The sequence below is a fragment of the Girardinichthys multiradiatus genome, chromosome 21 (assembly GCF_021462225.1).
Source record: "Girardinichthys multiradiatus isolate DD_20200921_A chromosome 21, DD_fGirMul_XY1, whole genome shotgun sequence".
NCBI classification, from domain to species: Eukaryota; Metazoa; Chordata; class Actinopteri; order Cyprinodontiformes; family Goodeidae; genus Girardinichthys; species Girardinichthys multiradiatus.
In genome coordinates this window covers 29,689,651-29,708,150 of record NC_061813.1, presented here as the reverse complement: position 1 = coordinate 29,708,150, position 18,500 = coordinate 29,689,651, and the positions used below count along the sequence as shown (strand labels likewise).

The 18,500-nt window shown below is 39.6% G+C and overlaps 1 protein-coding gene and 1 long non-coding RNA gene across 3 annotated transcripts; one reads left to right on the top strand and one right to left on the bottom strand.

Annotated features, from left to right (window-relative positions):
• Positions 1-231: 231 nt before the first annotated feature.
• LOC124857834 lies at positions 232-13,116 on the bottom strand. Of its 2 annotated transcripts, XM_047349331.1 has the most exons (5): positions 13,049-13,102; positions 10,083-10,172; positions 9,309-9,954; positions 8,466-8,622; positions 232-8,092 (listed from the first exon to the last, which is right to left on the bottom strand). In XM_047349331.1, exons 3-5 carry the CDS (start codon positions 9,939-9,941, stop codon positions 1,713-1,715), a joined length of 7,170 nt encoding a protein of 2,389 aa, XP_047205287.1. In that variant the 5' UTR covers positions 9,942-9,954; positions 10,083-10,172; positions 13,049-13,102; the 3' UTR covers positions 232-1,712. The 2 variants fall into 2 exon arrangements, with proteins under 2 accessions (XP_047205287.1, XP_047205289.1); XM_047349333.1 differs by lacking the exon at positions 10,083-10,172 and having other exon boundaries at positions 13,049-13,116.
• A 2,648-nt stretch (positions 13,117-15,764) lies between these two features.
• Positions 15,765-18,115, top strand: LOC124858327. The gene is made up of 2 exons (XR_007035803.1): positions 15,765-15,828; positions 16,482-18,115. It is a non-coding gene; the product is annotated as an uncharacterized LOC124858327 (long non-coding RNA).
• The last annotated feature ends 385 nt before the right edge of the window (positions 18,116-18,500 follow it).

The window sequence follows — 18,500 nt, the reverse complement described above, 5'->3', positions numbered from 1 at the left end:
ACGCTTCCTCAAACAAAGGGGGACCAAACCGAGCTCTCCGCCGACGACTCCTCAGAGCTGATACAAATCAGGAAGAGTGAAACAACAGGGCTGAGCTTGTTAAGGTGTCGTTCACTCAACGACCTCCAATGGCATTTTTTTGTTGTTTTGTGCACAAAGGTCATCTTGGTTGATAAAAATAGCCAGGATCTACGAGGCCGATTTAGGTCGGCTGACAAAAAGGCGGACAGATACTTGTAAACACTTTTATTCTTACACATCAGCTCAAAAAGACAAAAAACATTACAGCTGCCTGATTGTAAACCATGAATCAGTTCATCCTAAACTTAACATTTTTGGTCCAGCTATCAAAAACGTACATTATTAACACAACAACCACGATATTTACAGGTAATTTCTACAGTCCGGGCTCGCTGTAAGACAGGGAACGGCCCCGTGTGCTCCAGGTTAAACCTGAGCTGCAGCGACAGTCCTGACTAGCTCCCTCAGCGCTGCTAAGATTGGCCTTTTTTCCTGACATCTGCCAAGACTTGATCTGTTTTCAAGTTATATTGTTGTAACACTCTGGCTGGTTCTTTTATTAACAAGAAAACTAGAAGTGGGAAATAGCTGCTCTGGTGCATTCATGAAAAATACAGGAAATGCTTAATATTTTTACAATTAACCAAGCAGCAACTGACAAACTCCTAAAACATAAAGTACTGAGCAAAGGCTTCAAAACAAACTAGATCTTCCCTTCAATTGTTAATTTTTAAACATGGCCTTTATCAATATGTCTGCAAGTTTTCTGAAGATCAGTCCAGTTCCTGCACAGGTTCTGCATTCGGTGATTACAAAATGAAAATGAAGGACAATAGACATGTGAGGCCAGAAAATTATCTGCATTAAATAAAATGTATCTGATACTGATAGATACAGAATCAGGAAGAAAAGATCTAGCAAAGACCTGACACTGGACATGCAAGAAGCATCATCCTTCAGTTCTCAGCTAAAAATTCTGGGAATCTTCTTGCTAATTCTAAAATCATGTTTTCTGCCTGCAAAAAAGGAAAAACATACAGTATATTCCTGTGCATTTTTCACATATTGAGGTAAATAAATAAGGACAAATCATGTCTTTGCAACAGACTACTAACAAATTGCCTAAAGAAACTGGTGCTCTGTTAAGCTGTTGTATATGTATGTATAGATGCACCAATGCCTCTTCCTTTCAGTTTAAGAGTTGTCAATAACTGTCAGCTGAGCAACTAAATGTGGGGTTTTCAATAACTGTAACCCATAATCACCAAAGTAACAGAAAGTCTTGAAATATATATTTCTGTGTGTAATAAATCTATATAATCTTTAGATTTATATGAATTTTGCCTGGTTGTCTCCTTTACTCTTAGCCCTGTTGCTAACAGTATGAAAATGAGTGAAAAAGCAGTCAAAATCTAATGAAAAGCCTGAAAAACTATTGATCAAGACCAGTTTAAAATATCTGAAGAAATTAGGGCTTCCTGGAAGAAAATCCAGCACTGACCCAAGACTTTTGTACAGTACTTGAGAATTTAAAGGGTCCACAACAATGATGTGATGTTTATATGGAAGCTGAAATGAGTTGACATTAAAGGCCATGACAACATGAAAATATAGGCACCAAAGACAGTACATTTATCTGTAACCCTGTGCACACTTTAGTTTTAGCTGAACCTTTAGAGGGTTTGTTACTCTCACAGTATGGGACAATGCTCCCCACAAAAATTATACAGTAAGTCCAAAACATCAGGCTCTTGAATCCTTCTGCTAACAACACCCTGACCTTTCCCAGGCTGCACCACCACAACTTCACCGTCAGGTGGCAGCTCCACCAGCGGGTGCACTTTGTTACCCTTCATCTTAAAGTCTGCAGCACCAATTCCTGGGAGGATGCTGTTTCTCTCTGCCCATGTTTTGCTGTCCTCTGAAGAGTCCTTTGTCTCCTCAGCACTGTCCAAAACATCGTCTTCATTCTTGTTGCTCATGCTTACTGCGCCCATTTCATCCTGACAGACCTCTGATTCACTGGCATAAGGCAGAGAGAAGTACGTGCACTTTCCAGGTTGGGATTTAGTCCCGTCTTCTACTTCTGGTTTTGTACTAAACAGCGAATACGGGGTCTTCTCTTCTGTGTCCTTACATAATCCATCATTGTGAAATGTATTTGTAAAGGTTTTATTTATTCCAATTGGGTCTGACACTGACTTTCTCATTGATGTTTTCTCTCTAAAGAGCCAACGTCCATTATCAATAGGAACACTGTCTCCAGGTCCCACTTGTGCATTGAATGCAATGCATCTTGTTGCTTCGCTGAAGATGTCCAGTGCATTGGAGGAATTAAAGTAGGATAATTCGGACATTGCTTTGGATCCAGCTGCATGAAATGGAGAGAAGATGCTTGTCTTTCTCTGATCGGGCTCTGAAGGGGATCTCTCACTCGGTTCCTCCGGTTTCAGGTCTTTCTTGCCGTAAAGCATTTCAATTGCCCTCTTCACTAAGCCTTTAGAGATGGATTTCTGTGCCAAAACATCTTCACTACTGGATAGGTCACTGGAAGTCTGAGACTGATAGCCGCCGCTGCCTGAGGTCTCTGCTCTCAGCTCGGATAAGTTGGAGCTCAACAAGCCTCTCTGCTGGATGTCTGTGGCACTTCTTGCCAAAAACATTTCCCTGATGGATCTGACACTACTTCCCTCAGGCTCTGTGGTTATAACACCGCTGGAGTCATAGCTGAAAGATAACGATGACTGAGGAGCCGATCGGGTGCAGAGAAGCAACTCGGACGGGGAATCCACCAACTCAGGAGGGGACTTTCTTTGAGAAAAACGTCTGATTGGGGAACTTTTTGGAGCAAGCTTTGGTCTCTGGGCTTCAGCCACCTGTTGTTCTAGAAGAGTCACTCGCTCCGCGACAGATTGGGTTATGACGTCTGATTGCCGTTCGATCGTCTCGAGGTTTGAGTCTTCCAGCTGTACTCTCGGTGGAGTTTCACGGTTGTGTGCATAACCTTCCTTCATTTTTCTTTCTGTACATACTTGTTCCTTTTCAGAACTGGAGTACTTTTCGTAGGAACTTAACTCTTCTTCAATTAAACTGCTTATTTGTTTAACTTCATCCTTTAGCTGCACTTCGTCCACATGTTCCTCAAAACTGCTGTTGTCATTGCCACTGTCATCATCAACATTAAATCTAAAATCCTTTCTAAAACGTTCAGAAATGATCAAGTTGCTGTTCTCTTTTTTGATACATAAATCTGGATTTTCTAACAAACCGATCGAGCCTTTATCTGGAGAGCTTTGCTGTTTTCGCTCGTCAGCATACTGGTCCTCATATTCTAAGCTAACCTCGTCTTCCTCCGGTTCCTCCCTCAAAGCCTCCAACTCTCTCTTTTTTGTTTGTTCTGCACACTTAGAAAGGTCATGAAGAGGTTCCGCCTCCTCTTCCTCATTGCCAGACAAACTTTCTTCAATAATAACCTGCAGTTTTTTATAATCAACCTCTGGCTGCTCTTCCTCTGAAGATGGCTCCTCTACGTCTGAGCTTCCTGTACTGTCATCACTACTTTTATTTAGCCCCATGCTGCACATTTGGCTTTGTAACAGCTTACATTTAATTTCTGAGGGGTCGTCCTCTTGTAGATTTTCACTGCCTGAGTTGAATGTTGTTTTCTTCCCTTTTGCAAGCATTTCTACATTGTAGTTTGAGTTTGGCTGCTTCTCCACAGACAGTCTACTAAGATTAGGACTTGTACTGATCATTGGTTTTATCTCCTGATGTATAATTTCTTGCCTCTTTTCTGTATCTTGCTCACAGCAACCTTTGTTGACACTTGAGGTCATATGAGTTTTCTCATCTGGATCTGATTTAGCTTCCTCGGTTAATTCAGTTCCGATGTTTTTCTCATTTCGAGTTAGTTGGCTATAGTCCATGTACAGCTCTTGTTTTACAGGTTTTGTCTCGCTGCACACATCTCCATTATTTTTTGCCCTTTCTTGTGTTGATTTCACACTCAAGTTTGCTTGCTGGTGCTGTTTTTGCTTGTCCAGATTATCGTCATGTGCTACACCCCTCCATGACTGCAAGTTTAGAGATGTTGTACTGTAAATCTGCTTTTCTTGTGGATTATTTTTGGAATCAGCAACAGAATGTAACCAATCATGGCATCCATTGTCTTCAGTTGTTCTCCCAGTTGGTTTGTATTTTCCTTCATCTGAAAGCAGAGGAATTCTGTCAACTTCTGACTGTTTTGGCTGGTTAATGTCTGTTATATTTTTAACAATAGACCTCGCATCAACATTGGGTTTGTCATCTTGAACAACACAGTCTTCAGTGTAGACATTTTTTGTGTTTTCATGATAATTTTGGTTTGCCAACAGTTTCAGTCGGCTATATTGCATATTTCCTCCAATGTTGTTCCCGCCTTCTGCATCTTCTGAAAGGGAAACCAACTCTTCCTTTAGCTTCTGGGGAATTTCCAGATTATCTATAATCTCATCAATAACATTTTCTCCAATGCCACAGTCTAGTTCAGGTCCAGCCCCAGTTCCAAGTCCAGCTTCTGAATCATTAGGTGTTGCGCTGTGACTTTTACATCTGTCGCCGAGTTCCTGGAAGCCCCTCCAGCTTTGCAGGAGCTGGATTGAAGCCGACTGTTGTAAATCTGACAAACTGTTTCTCAGTCTTTGGGAGTCCTCGATGTTGGCGATTTCTCGGAGAGAATCAATCATTTTTAACGCCTCCGAGCAGCTGACGTTGTTTGCATTCAGCTCTTTCATGTTCAGGTTCGTCAAGCCATCCTTCAGTGTCATAACAGCCAGAAAAGCAAGAAGAACTTTAGATGAGGAGCCAAACGTCGAAGACACATGAGAAGAAAAGTCAGGCAAGCTGTTGGACTTTTCTAAACAGGATGGACGTTTATTCTGAGTAATTTGCCTTATTGATTTTATTGAGTAGCAGATCTTCTCCAGGACTGGCTTCATGTTTGGTTGGTTTGCTGCGTTTATTGACTCTGGCATCACAGATATAACTTCTGTGGCCTTAGCTTCCTCACTGTTATCAGCTTCAATCTGTGCTGTTAGGTGGCTTTCTCTTTGGGAAGATGTTTTCTTTGGTCTCCTATTCTTTGATTCTGATGGACTGTCCAAAGAGATGTTTCTTGGAAGTTTCTTGGATTTGTGCCTACTGGGTGGTGACACCACATCTAGAGACTGAGAGTATGGAGATGTTCTCTGAAGCTCTTTTGTTTCATGGTGTTTTCTCTCTGTTGATGGGGTAGCATTGGGCGTTTCAGGTCTTTGTAGACCTTTATTTGAAATAACGTGTTCATCCAGAAGGCGTCCAGTCATTGCTGATAGTTCTGGAGAGGTATTTTGAAGTTCAGAGGACTTCTTGCTGTGGAACTTCCTCTCTGGAGATGGACTACTTTTTAACTTTGGTCTTTTCATCAAATTCTTTGGCGATTGTTTCTCTATTTGGGGTGTTTTAACCATTTTTGTTTCTTGAATTGGGATATTGCCTAAAAATGAAGTTTCACTTGATACAACACTGGAAGGAGACATTCTTTCGTCAGAGGTTAAGCTAAGTGGAGACACGGAAGTACAAAATGATGGAGTACCCAGTTCTAAGACTGATTGCTGGGTCTCTTCTGATGTGGCTTTAACCTGTTGAGTTGTCCTTCTTAAGCAGATTTCATCCCCAACAGTGCTGATGTGAGCAGATAATGGTGTCCCCTCTTCAGTGGCCTCATAATCTGAAGCATATTTATCCAGAGTGGTGTTTCTGAGAGACATTTTGCTTTCCAAAGAGCAATTATTGACCAAAGGCGCTCTTTTAATAGATGAGGCTCTGGATAATTCTCCAAGGGGATTCTGGTTCTGAGCAGATGTTGGTTTTTCCATTTTGTTATCTGGAGATATGGCCTTGTCGGATGTGGGACTCATACTTACTGGATAATTATCTGATCTTTGACTGCTCATTGGGCTGCTGGTTACAGATTCTGAAAAATCTTCAGCAATCAGTAGTTCAGGAGGTGGTGGTGGTAGCTCCATAGAAACTGTTCTAGTGGGTGTGGTCATATTTCTATCTTGATTGCGTTCATTGGTCTCAGATCTAGGCGGAAGTATTTCGGAGCAGAAGCCATTTACGAAATGCTTAGCTTGTGTATCTTTCTGACTTAAGCTATGGTAGTTTTCTACCTTTGCATTGGTTGCATAGTGTTTTGCATTTTTGGGCCTGGCTCTAGTTTTCTCCACTGCAGGTGTTGATTTGTGTTCGAAAGACTGTACTCTCAACTTGACTGAAGGGGTGATCACATTTTCTGATGAAGTGATTTCAAAGGTTTTGCTGGTTTTTGGTGTTTCCTCTGAAAAGTGTCCTACGTTGGTCTGTGTTTGTGTAGGAGTCAACCCTTCTGCTATTTTACTTTCTTTGTCTTGGGTTGATGATGGGTTTGATCGGGCGTTCTTGAGCCACTTCTCGACGTACTCCTTAGCAACAGAGCTGGAGGGGTTAAATGGTTGCGATGGCCTGTCTTTACTAAGATGCGAGGACTCGTTTTTACTCTGCCATGTCAGTTCTCTCTGTGGATGACTTGTTTCAGCTTCTGTCTTAGATAAAATTGGCTTGCTCATCTTTTCTTTCAAAGGCAACTGAACATTTGCATTTTTAGCATTTGGCTTTGGTAAGCTGTTCGAAGTTGCTTTTGCTCTCTTTTTTATCTTTTTTATCTTATTTGGTGGCTTCGCTTTGTTTCCGTAAATTCTCTTAATGAACACAGCACTTGAGAAAGGTTTCACTCTTTTACGATTCTCAGTGGCTTTTACAGAACCCTTCTTTCGTCTTTTACCTGCCGTCATAACCAGCCTGACATGTTTTCTAGGCCTTGAGGAAACACACTGATCTTTCTTAACCTCCTTCTCTCCTGGCTTGACATAACTTTCTGTAGCTTGCTGGAGTTGTTCTCTTTTTGCACCAGCCTTTAGAGAGGCCAAGTGCAAATCTGATGTTACGGACCTGCTATCAGTTCTCCACTTGCTAACTGGCTCAAAGGCCAGTGAGGGCCTCCAAAGATCAAATTCATTACTGGAGCAGAGCTGCCTCGTTTCTGAAGTAGCTCCAGATGCAGGCATACTATGAACACCAACATTTGCAAGAAAATTATCATGACATGTCTGTTGTTCATATATGTGCAAAACTGTTTCAGTGACTTCCTCTCTGCTGGATTCAGTCTGCATGATTTCAGTGGATTTGAATGCAGAAAAGTCCCTACTGTTGGCATCCACAGAGCCAAGCTGTCTTGGTTTGGGAACTGGTCTTGTGCCTTTCTGATCCAAGTAGAACTGCTCTGTTGTCCTGTTCTCTGTCTCTTCTCCGAAGAAATAAGAACCCACCTTTCCTTCTTCATACTTATCCACACTTACATCTTCAAAGCTATCCACAGAAGACTGGAGTTTGCTTCTTGTCTTGCATCCTGGGGTAGGAGCTCTCCTTGGGGGCGCCCCCTCAGTGTGGTCCTTGAAATCATCCACTTCCTGACAACTGTCAATAAAAGCTCCGTTTCCAAGCAATGGTGGATCATCATCATTCTCGTCTCTGGTTCTGTCCTTATGGATGATATCAGTGGAAGCGGCAGAAGTTTGTGAATTTTTTAAGCAAACCTCCTGGTCTGGGTCAGAGTCTAGCAAACATGGCACATTAAGCTGATCAGCTACAACTGAGCGTGTCAGGGTGGTTGTCCACTGAACCGTTTCCTCTTCTTTAATCGTCAGCCGCACTTTCATCTCCACTGTCATGCTGCCGTCCTGATTCACCCGAAAGGACTTCTCGATGTTGTCATCATTGGACAGGGCACCGTCCTGACCTTCATCACCACCCTTGCTGAGACAGGTGTCCACTTCTGTCTCTGTTAAGGACTCCAGTATTCGATCTGAATCTGACTCGATGGAGTTAGTGATGTTACTGGGCAGGTCACAGGAGCTCTCAGCGATGCTGTTATGAATCTGATGGACAATGTACCTCTCAGACGACGCAGAGAAGTTTCTTGACTTTGAAGAAAACGAAGGTGTCATTGTTTTGGCTTTTCAGAGTCCAAAGGACCCAAAAAGGTTTTGAAAAAGTTGGAAAATTAAAAAGGGAAATTCCAGAGGATGATTGAAGAGGATTTCAGAGAAGCATGGAGGGAGAAAAGAAAAGGATAAGGAAAGTTAGACAGACTGAACGGCTGCTTCTGAAGAACATTAGCCAGCAGCTCCTGCATGTAGGTCATCTACAGCATTACGTACAATATTATCTCCTCAGCACTTTCTCAAGCTTTATCCCTTGAGAGACGGCAGATTACTGCAGACACTTAATATGTGTTATGCTAATAAAAGGCTAACTAACACACCCCTTTAAAATACATCTGGAATTTGTCTCCTTAAATAAATAAATCTAATTTTTTTTTTACTTACAGACTGAAGTCTTTTGTCTTTTGAAAGCCCGTTGCTTGCTATGCCGCCTTGTTGGACTTGGAGGTTTCTCTGCACTGTACTCCACAGGCCTGAAAGGCTCCCGACCCACAGCCACCACACTTCCAGAGCACAAAATCAAACCTGGAAAACCATCAATCTGATGCAGACGGAAAATAAATGTTTGATCACTTCAGTGTAGTGCAGTTCTAACTTATCCATATTATAAAAATTTGGTAAACCTCTTTTAATTATTTTAACTTTTTTTTTTACATTTAGCCATTTTAAAGCCACAAACTTCAATGTTTTTTTATGAGGAATCTGCCCGTCCTCCCAACAACTCTGATCAGCTTCCACGTCCTCCAAGTCATGATGTTGCCACCACTGTTTTCCATGATGGGAATTTTGCGTTCAGGGCGTTGGGTTTAAATTTTGTTCTGTGGATCATGTGTTGCTAGATTGTAACCAGACATGGCTACTCGATTCATTTCAGATGAAGGATTTAACTGTGGTCTGTGAAATGTTCAAAGCTTAAGAGATTAAATTACACACGTGTACTTTAATGAACTAATTAGGCAACTTTTGAAGGCAATTTGTTGCAAATCCCAATAAAATACATTTAAGTTCGTGGTTGTAACGTGGCAAAAAGTAACAAGGTAAAGGGGTATAAAAGGTTTAGCAAGGTGAAATAGGTATTAAGCGAGTTGGCAAAGAAGTCTTTTACTATCTTTACTGGTATGACCATTACTTCATGCCAGCTTTAGGTTCATGTCAGTATTTTAAGGGTCAATAATGTTTTGTTTGCATGAAGGGAATTACTGCATCATTTTGAAGGACAACACTCACCCGTTGGCCATTTGGAGTGTGTAGTTTGCTGACGTGGAACTGCATCAGCTCTGAAATGTGTCCCAGGATAGACTCATAACTCGGTGTAGTCTTCTTGTGTAGCAACACAGTATACCTAACAGAGGGGTTTCCATTGCGGAAAACCACAAGCTTTTTGGGTGTACGAAAAACCACTGGGTCCTCCCTGTGGATGTTTTTCCAGCCTGGGAAAAACTTGGCTGTCCTGCGGCGAGAACTAGCAGGTCTCGCGTGGTACCAAGGTGGTAGCTTCCTCCGGGCCAGGGCCAGATCAATGGGCTTGACTTTCCTGTTGTCGGAACAAATGTAGGATTTTCCATCCTCCAGTTCATCCAGAGTATTGATGCCGTGAACCCCCCGAGGAGTAGTGATGTTCCGCACCCCGAACGGCAGGGGAACCTTTTTGGAAAGACTGTCCAGGAGCGCATCGAATGTTTTAAAGGTGCGGTTGTTAATGACCACTCTAAAGCCGTTGAACTGAGGATCCCCACTTTTGTAGAAGCAGACCCGCTTTGACAGGATAGTGTTGGTGACGCTGTGGTGCGAAGTGTCAATGGTGTACCCGCTCCCCGATGACTGGTCAGGCAGCGTTCTCCGAAGTCTGGTTTCATTCATCTTCTCCTATTGACTGCAAATGGAGGTTTAAGAAAAAGTAAAGGATTAGACATTTAGCAAAGGACATGGTTTTCTTTCTTTGTCTTTTACTGCCCTTCTGCTTCCTAATCCAAGGACACTACTGTAAAAGGTTTCAATTACCTCTGCTCCACCACTTCTTGGCATATCACAATAAACCCAGCAGTGGAGGTTGGAGTTTTTTGGTGGTCAGTCAATAAAGTAGTTTTCTTTCTGCAAACAAACAACAGCTCTACATGGGTTACCGAAATTTGTGCTTTTGTTTTAGGTACAAAGTATTTTATGGTTGACCATCTGCAGCACATGTGTTCAGGTTGTGTTCTTTGTATGTTTTTAAAGTTAAGACTAACTTTACTTGAAGGGTGATTTTAAACAGAAGATTGATCATAATGCGCCATCCGCGCTTATGCATTTTAACCCTTTTATTGACGGTATTTTTAAAGGTGTGTGTTTGATTCTGGTGCTAAGCTATCAGCTTCGTTGTTAGCTTTAACTGCTAACAGCTAAGAACACGTGCTTGCTGCCAAATAATATTTACCCAGAAAGGTTGTTAGTTTTCAATCCAGTAAATAATAGTTCCCTAAACATTATTTCATTAAACTTGATTACTAAATCAACACTATTAAGCCTCATTTCTCCAGAAAGATTTGGCTCTGTTCCAAAATATTTCCTTAAATATTTTACCATTTCCTTAATAATATTTATTTAAATATTATTTGAATAAATGAAGGCAACTAATGAGACACCATTGAGAAATGGTCATCCAGAAGGTTGGTTTTATTCAGCAGATCATTATTTAAAACATTATTTTATTAAAATAATATTTGATCTGATCTTGCATTGTGAATGGTTGTTTAAAGGTATACCAATTATTGCCTAAGTTAGTTCCAAGACTAACTTATCTTCATTTCCAGATTCTTCAAGATTATCCTTGGTTCTCAAACATAAACATTGCATGGTAATGTTGCATCACTCTTTTGGTCATGATTTTCAATCATCTTTAATCAACTTGTTTATATTGTACATAGCCCATTAGTCTTTATTATTCTTTAATTCTGCTTGGTAGTTTAGTTGTTTTAGCATAGTAAAGAGTTTGTTGATTGAAATATGTTTGACTTTGAGTTGACTTATTTTTGTTAATAAATTCTTGTATTTTAAGAAATTGTGTGAATTCATTCCATATATGTGCAGAGTTTATGCTGTTCAATAATATCAGAGCTCGTCTCACACCTTTCTATTTTGTCCTAATACCATCGCCTTACTGGGCTGGTATTCACAGGACAACCCTTAACAGACCGAAATATTATTTGATAAAATATTAAAATATTAATATTAAATAATAGATTCATATTCATAATCAAAACATCTAGAGTCTGTTGTAACCATTGGAGAAAAGTGAATTGTCATCTTTAGGAAACCAGTTGGAGAGGATTTTAGCTTTGGGACAAGGTGCATTAAATCCTGGAAGGAGCCATCATATTATAGGTACACCGGGAGTCATAAAAGGACGGACATCATCAGCAACAACACTAAGGGGCCCAAAATAAGAAAATAACCCCCACACTGTTGTGCCACTGCTGGCATCTGGAACCGTTGCTACAGGATAGATCTATTTGTTGTAAACAACATGAAAGCATAAATGTTGCAGCTGTATTAAGAATCATCAGAACAGGCAATGTTTTTCTCAATCTTATATTGTCCAACTTTGGCGAGCCTCAGAGAATTGTTGCCTAGGTTTCCTGTTCTTAGCTGAGAGGAAGCCACTTGAGATGGTGTTCTTGTTATTTGAGCAACGGTTGCTTTTGTATCATTTCAGACCAGTCTTGCCCATTCTCATCTGACCTCTGACCAACAAGGCATTTTGTCCACACAGCTGCTGCTCATTGGGTAATTTCTTTTTTTGTAAACCTGTGAGATGTTTGTGTGAAAACCCATCAGATCAGCAGTTACAGAGATCATACCAGCCTGTCGGGCAAAAGCAACCATGCTACGTTCAAAGACACTAAAATGTGCTTTCTTCACCGTCCTAATGCTTGGTTTGAACAATTTCTTCATGTCTAGATGCCTAAATTAACTGAGTTGCTATTTGTGTAAACAAGCAATTAAACAAGTGTTTCAAATAAAGTGAGTGAAAACTCATAAAAATCTGAAGCCACAGCAGAAAAACAGTGGAGTTATTCAACAAATAAACATGAGTCCTCGTCTAGTCTTGTTTGCCACAGTCCTAGTTGTTTTAAACTTTTGAATTATTACTCTAATTATGTCCTTTTCCTGATTTATAACTGACTAGCACACATATGCCTCATTTGAAAGAGCTGTTTTGTCTCATTTTGAAGAGTGGCTAAGAGAAGTGTGATGACAGGAAATCACTAGGTACTAATTTAAAGTTTACAGACACTCTGATCCATCTGAAAAAAAGAAGTATAAACATAAATACTTCAGTTACATTTATTGTACAGGTAGTGTTAGGGAGACAGATACTTGTGGAAGCGGTTCACTAGTTAAAAAATATTTGTTCCTTATTTCCCCCCCTGAATAAATGCAATCACATTTAACACATTTCTCAATTTGAGATTTTTCTATTTAAAGGTTTTGTAAACATCTATACCAGGGGCTTTGGCTATAAATGTGGAGGACAGTATATGTTTGGGTTTAGGGCAACGTAAACAATTCTTGTAAACACCTGATTAACCTGCTGCCAAACATATGTTGTTTACTTTGTCAGGCTGTGGTCATCAGGTAACATGACCTACCTTCAGCTAAACAAGCAGAAAAAAACAGGTGGATGCAAAAAGGCTCAAGAATATTTTAGTAGCCTTTCATTAACATTCTTTTATTTAATATTTTATTACACATTTTAAATTTATTTTTTCATTTGTTTGAAAAAGCATTTTTTATGTACAAAACTACATTAATAGAGTAATTTACTAGTATATCTGGTTATTTTTCTTTTCTATCTCTAAGTATTTTCTAGTAATTGAAATGAAACCAAAGCTTATCTGACATCTCTCACACTCAACGTACAAAGCAGTAAATATGTCAAATAAAGCTGAAGTTGCAAACAACTAGAAACAAAAAAAAAAACCCACCTTTACTGATATAATAAGAGTCCCAAATGTTTTTAGAAGATCCATGGATTTTCATTGCGTGCTCCGTGCCACCACTGCTGCTGAGCTAACTGCACGCTAAGAGTTTATTCCAGGAGACACCATCATTGGCAATTTGCTTAATCTTTGCTCACAGTTAATCTTCACTGCAGGTGCAAAGCTTGAAAATCCTCTTTATAAAGGTGTGTCATACCTTACGGAGCTATCATAGCATGTCCAAGAACTGCTCCAAAGACCACTGAGACGTATTACCAAAGTTTTACATTAAGATAAAACGTTAACATAAGGATGTAAAAATGTTTTTTAGGGAGAGAATTTATGTTTGCGAGGGAAAATCTCGCAAAACTATCACCAAAGGTTGAAACCCTTTCAAAAATATATATACATTTTTTTTGTTTATTGTTTTTAAACAACCCTCGGTATTCAAGTTTTAAATTGAAAAAAAACCAAAAAAAACAACCAATAATGTGAACAAGGTTTTCTGAATGGCAGATGGTAAGTTAGTTTCTCCTTGTAAAATACGAGCAGGTCTCTAATCTCATCAAGATCCTCTTTCCATAATTAGGATTAAGGTGCTTTCGATTCTCAGGACCCTAAGAGACGAGCGCTTGTTTCAACATGAAAGTGCAACATATTATATATAATATGATCAGATTTGAAATGTTGATAAATTAGATTATAAATACACAGTTTGATTTAGAGATTAGTTTTGGCCCCAAGCACTTCAGGTTAACTCCGCCCGTTACTGCAGCACAGACCTGTTCATTTATTTAGTTGATTTTTACTCGGGTGCTTTTACAGTTAACTACTGAAACAACAATGAATTAGCTGGAATGTTACTAAAGTAAACTTAGTCATGTGTAGCCTTTTTATTTTGTTTTTTTTTTATATTTAATTTCCAGAGTAAATCAGTTATATCTGGGGAAAAGTCTTCCATATGGAAGGTTGATTCTAAAACAAGGTCCCAACGTTGTTGTTGCATTCATAGGCAAAAAAGGCTATTATTTCTCAGTTTATTTTATTCACATTTGATGTGCATAAAATCGTCTCCCAGCTAAGACATAAGGAGCAGCAATAACTAAATAAGCATTCATTTATAACCCTATTAACATAATTTCCAGACTATCAAGGTTTGCTTTTACAGGTACATTTCTGTTAATTACAATATCATAAAATTTTTTACTTTATTACAGTAATTTAATTCAAGTGAAACACATATATAGATTAAAGCTACATAAAGTCATACATTTTAAAATTATTTTTTTATTATTTTTTTATAATAATGGCTTGCTGTTTATGGAAAGCCAAGATTTAGTTTCTCTGAAAATTACAATGTTACCAAACAATTAAAAAAAAGCCTGCAGTTATCGATGTGTCTTGTGCAACATTTTCAACCACATTATTTCCTTTCACTAAACGTTCCATTAGTGTACTTGGATACAACACTCAATGAACAACCAGCTTTTTTATAATTATATTTTTTGGCCTACTCTCCTTGTGGAGGGTATTAATTCTTTTCTACTTATATAAAACCAATAGGATAAAATGTTTGCAACAGATATGTGATTGATGGCCGCGTTAGAACCTATGTAATCATGGGAAAGAATGCTGACTTGACAGCTGCTCAGCAGTCATGGGAACTATCCACAAAAAGAAGAAGAAACAGAAGCAAATTGCAAAATAAGCTGGCTGCACACAGAGTGCAAATCCAAACATATCAATGGAAAATTGAGTGGAAGGTAAAAGTGTGGTAGAAAAGGTGCACAACAACAGGATTACTTGAAGCCTTTTTATTAGTTGTATGTAATATTCACATCTACAAAACTCAATCTTGGGTTTTCATTATCAGTAAGCCATAATTATCAAAATGAACAGAAATAAACATTTTAACTAGCTCACACTGAGTTTAAACTGAATTACTTTTTAAATTAAATTACTAAAATAAATTAACTATTCCATGATATTATAATTCATTGAGATGAACCTTTATATGTGTACAGCAGATACATTTGTCCACATGTCCATTTAGTGCTGAACTCTCTGGGGGCCTGCAGGATTTCCTAAGCAGTCTCTAAGTTTGCTTATACTTCTGGCTGGCCCTGATTATACGTTTCTCCTCATACCGAATGTGACATATAAACATACAGTTAACTTCAGACGAACGTTCTCATAATAGCAAACAGTCTTTTTTTAAAGTCCTCACAGAAGCACTGTTCTAGTGGCACTGTGCTTGTTCTGGTAATACAGTTCGGTTTAAAGGGGTAGCAGAAACTAATAGATTAGGTCGAAGCGTATTATGGAGGAGGGTATTAGCTGGTCATGCATACCTTGAACCGTGAACTATCGCGGGTTGCATAACAGTTACCAAAACTGGACTGAACCGGGTCTATTTTTATAGTAAAAGAGATTAGCATACAAGGCGATGACTTCATTCCACAGTAAACCTGTGGCTGAACTGAAGGAATCAAAAGCTTTTAGAGAAGTTATCAGATTTCAGCTTCGCATAAAAGGATAAAGTGATTACACTCCGCTGCGGTGTTTAGTTCACCGCTGTAAAAATATCTCAGGTGTATATGAAAAGGGTGATATGAGCTGTAGGAAAGAATTCCCGCTGAGCCCGACTAGACTGACACTCAGGAACGCCACAGGAGGCTCCATGATCCCCCCCCAAAAGAAAAAACACCAGGAACAAAAATGTGGAAATTCCTGCAAAGGAAGAGGGGGGGGGACAGGACAATGGAGGAAGCTCTCAGCGTAAACAGGTAGGCCTGAAGCCTGAATGCCACTCATTCTAACCCTCTGCTGCGAAGATAAGGAATACTGAAAGCGGAAGGGGGAAAACAGCTGCTCCAACAGATTTTTGTCATGCAGTTGTGTTTTCTCTTGTGTTTTTATCATTTTGTGTGTGTATTTTCAGTGGGTCATGTAGTGTCTTATGTTTGTATATCAACATCAACCTGCCGAAGGACAAGCAGGTGGAAACTTTATATGAACAAATACTACAAATACTGTGTGATTATCGCTGTCCCTGTTTTAAATAAAAATAAATCTGAACACCTGAACAGGTTCTGCTAATCATACCTGAAAAAAGGCTCTAAACTTCTGCACTCCGCACATCACAGCAGGTGTAAAAAATAAGGCATTTCACAGCCTTCTAAATCTTTTATAATTACACAGCTGGCGATGGTAAAAATATTGTTTTTATCCACGACTGAGAGTGAAATCACATGCCGCCAAGACAGAGATATCTGTCTCTGCGTTCCGCTTGTATTGCCACTTCAGCCCAGGCCTATTTTTACTTTCTCGCGACTATAGAGAAAGTAATTGGCGCCACGTTAGATTCAAACCTATGCTGTTAATGGGAAAAAATGTGTGATATGTTTTGGCTCTTGTTCTCTTTCTATATTTGTCCCAGTGTCCTCCGTGCAGCTGCTCCTCCAGATCTGTCTCCCAGTGTTCCCATCAAGCACCTCTCTTCAGCCTGAATATGCATCTTCAATTCGCGTGTCTGCCAGGCTCCATCAACTCCTGCTTAAAAGCAGCAAAAATACACTTGAAGGCGCATTTAATATGCCATCAGCGTGCTTTGATGTGTAAACACACTTAGCCTTTGTTGTGTCACTTAAAATCAAATATGTGGCTCATTTCTGGCCCTTGAGAAAAGTCCTTCCATTACAGCTGTCATGATTCAGTGATTTTGTGACCAAGAAGCATTCACAGGATGCAAATTTGACTACCATCTTTTTGAAGAATAAACCACATACAAATATTTTAATTGTGCTCCATCATTTTGATAAATTCCACTTTTCCATTGGGGTGTGTTTTAAAAAATGCATATTGGCCCAAGTTGAGTCAAAACTATGCTTACTATTCAACATTCCTTACAAGTTAGATGATGTTAAATCTATTTTGGCACCTCCTAACTTCCAGTGGAATTCCCAGATTTTGAATGAAACCGTGCCAAACAGGACTTATGAGGTCGAACCGCTGACCGCACACTCCCTTCCAAAACCCTTTTGCACAGCCCACAGAGGTCTCCACCCCATCCATTTTGAGCTCTCTCCGTCTCAGCTGCGCCAAGCTTTTAATCTGCCTGGTGACATCCCAGTGTTTCCTGCATAGGACAGAGGGAGAGATAAGCACACTCTTCTGGGTGGTAAATCAATCTGCACTCCCACTCCTGCACTGATATATCTCCATTATTTAATTAGACTGTGCTCAAATTCACCATAATGGCTGGTAATTATAATCGGAGACTTGGGAGTTATTTTTAGGGAGTTCTTTCTTTCTTTCTTTCTTTCTAAATGTTATGGATTTTTCTGAGGTATCTGATGAACTACATTTAAATCAAAACTGTAAAAAAAAAATGATCACAAATGTTGAATAAGTAAGGGTCCATGTGTCATTTATCATTTTCATATAAAAAATGTTACAATTATATGTTAAGCAGCATGTTTCCTTCATTTGCAGCACTTGGAGTAATAACGGAGAAATATTAGTAGAAGCTAACCACTAGCTATGGGATGTTAACACTGCCGGGGTTCAATCGGGCTCATTTACCAACACTAACATTACCAAATTGCTTACTTTACCACTTTTGCTATATTACAGTTAGGCCTAAAATTATTTGAACCCCTGGCAAATTTAGACTTTCCTGTAATATTTAAATTCAGCAACCTATTGTTTCTGAGTGGGAGTAAATTTAACGTTTTGGAGCAGCCCAACCAGTATCCTGAGAATCTGTGGAGAGAAGTGTGTATTGTTTCCTAACAGAAGCAAACTGCTTGGTTGAAAGAAAATAAATGTAAAGCTACGTGTACCAGGGGTATGAATAATTTTGGGTTTAACTGTGTTTGTGACTTTGTTTGTGTCTATGGATGTGCTCCAGCACACCTGATTGAAATGTTTGCATTACCTCACCTGCACACCATCAAGTGCAACAGAAGCCTGCTAATCACCCACTTATTTAAACAGGGCTGTCCCAAGGTTGTATAGAGCCCTAAGCACAATCTGATGTAGGGTCCCCCTTCCTGTTAAGAACATCACCACCACTAACAGCGAGATATATTTGTGGACAAACAAGGTTGCGTGAAAATTCAAGCATTTCTGGGAGCCCCCATAACCTTGGTTCCCAACTGAGGTCATTAGTCCTACTGTTCGGTGTGCTTTTGTTTCCCTGCTGCAACACACATGGTCCAGATGTTTGAAATAATTTCCCCACATGTCATCAAGGTCTGCAGAGGACGTTTAATGACTTGTTGAGTTAAATCCAGTTTGCTGAAGTAGGGAAACATCAGAAGAAGTACAAGAAAGTGGAATCTAGGAACACGGATGATCATTCCTGCACTGTGTGCGACCTTTCTTGGATTTAAAATTTAGTTTTCCTTAAAGTCTTTAAAAGACGTCAGATCCTCTGAGGTGTAGTGACTTCACA

Bases quoted from the DNA above. Each gene is read 5' to 3' on its own strand.
- LOC124857834 (XM_047349333.1), bottom strand. From the start codon at position 9,941: ATGAATGAAACCAGACTTCGGAGAACGCTGCCTGACCAGTCATCGGGG. The intron at 8,623-9,308 runs GTGAGTGTTGTC...CGTCTGCATCAG, and splicing joins ACACTCCAAATGGCCAACGG to ATTGATGGTTTTCCAGGTTT. The intron at 8,093-8,465 runs GTAAGTAAAAAA...GACTCTGAAAAG, and splicing joins AAGACAAAAGACTTCAGTCT to CCAAAACAATGACACCTTCG.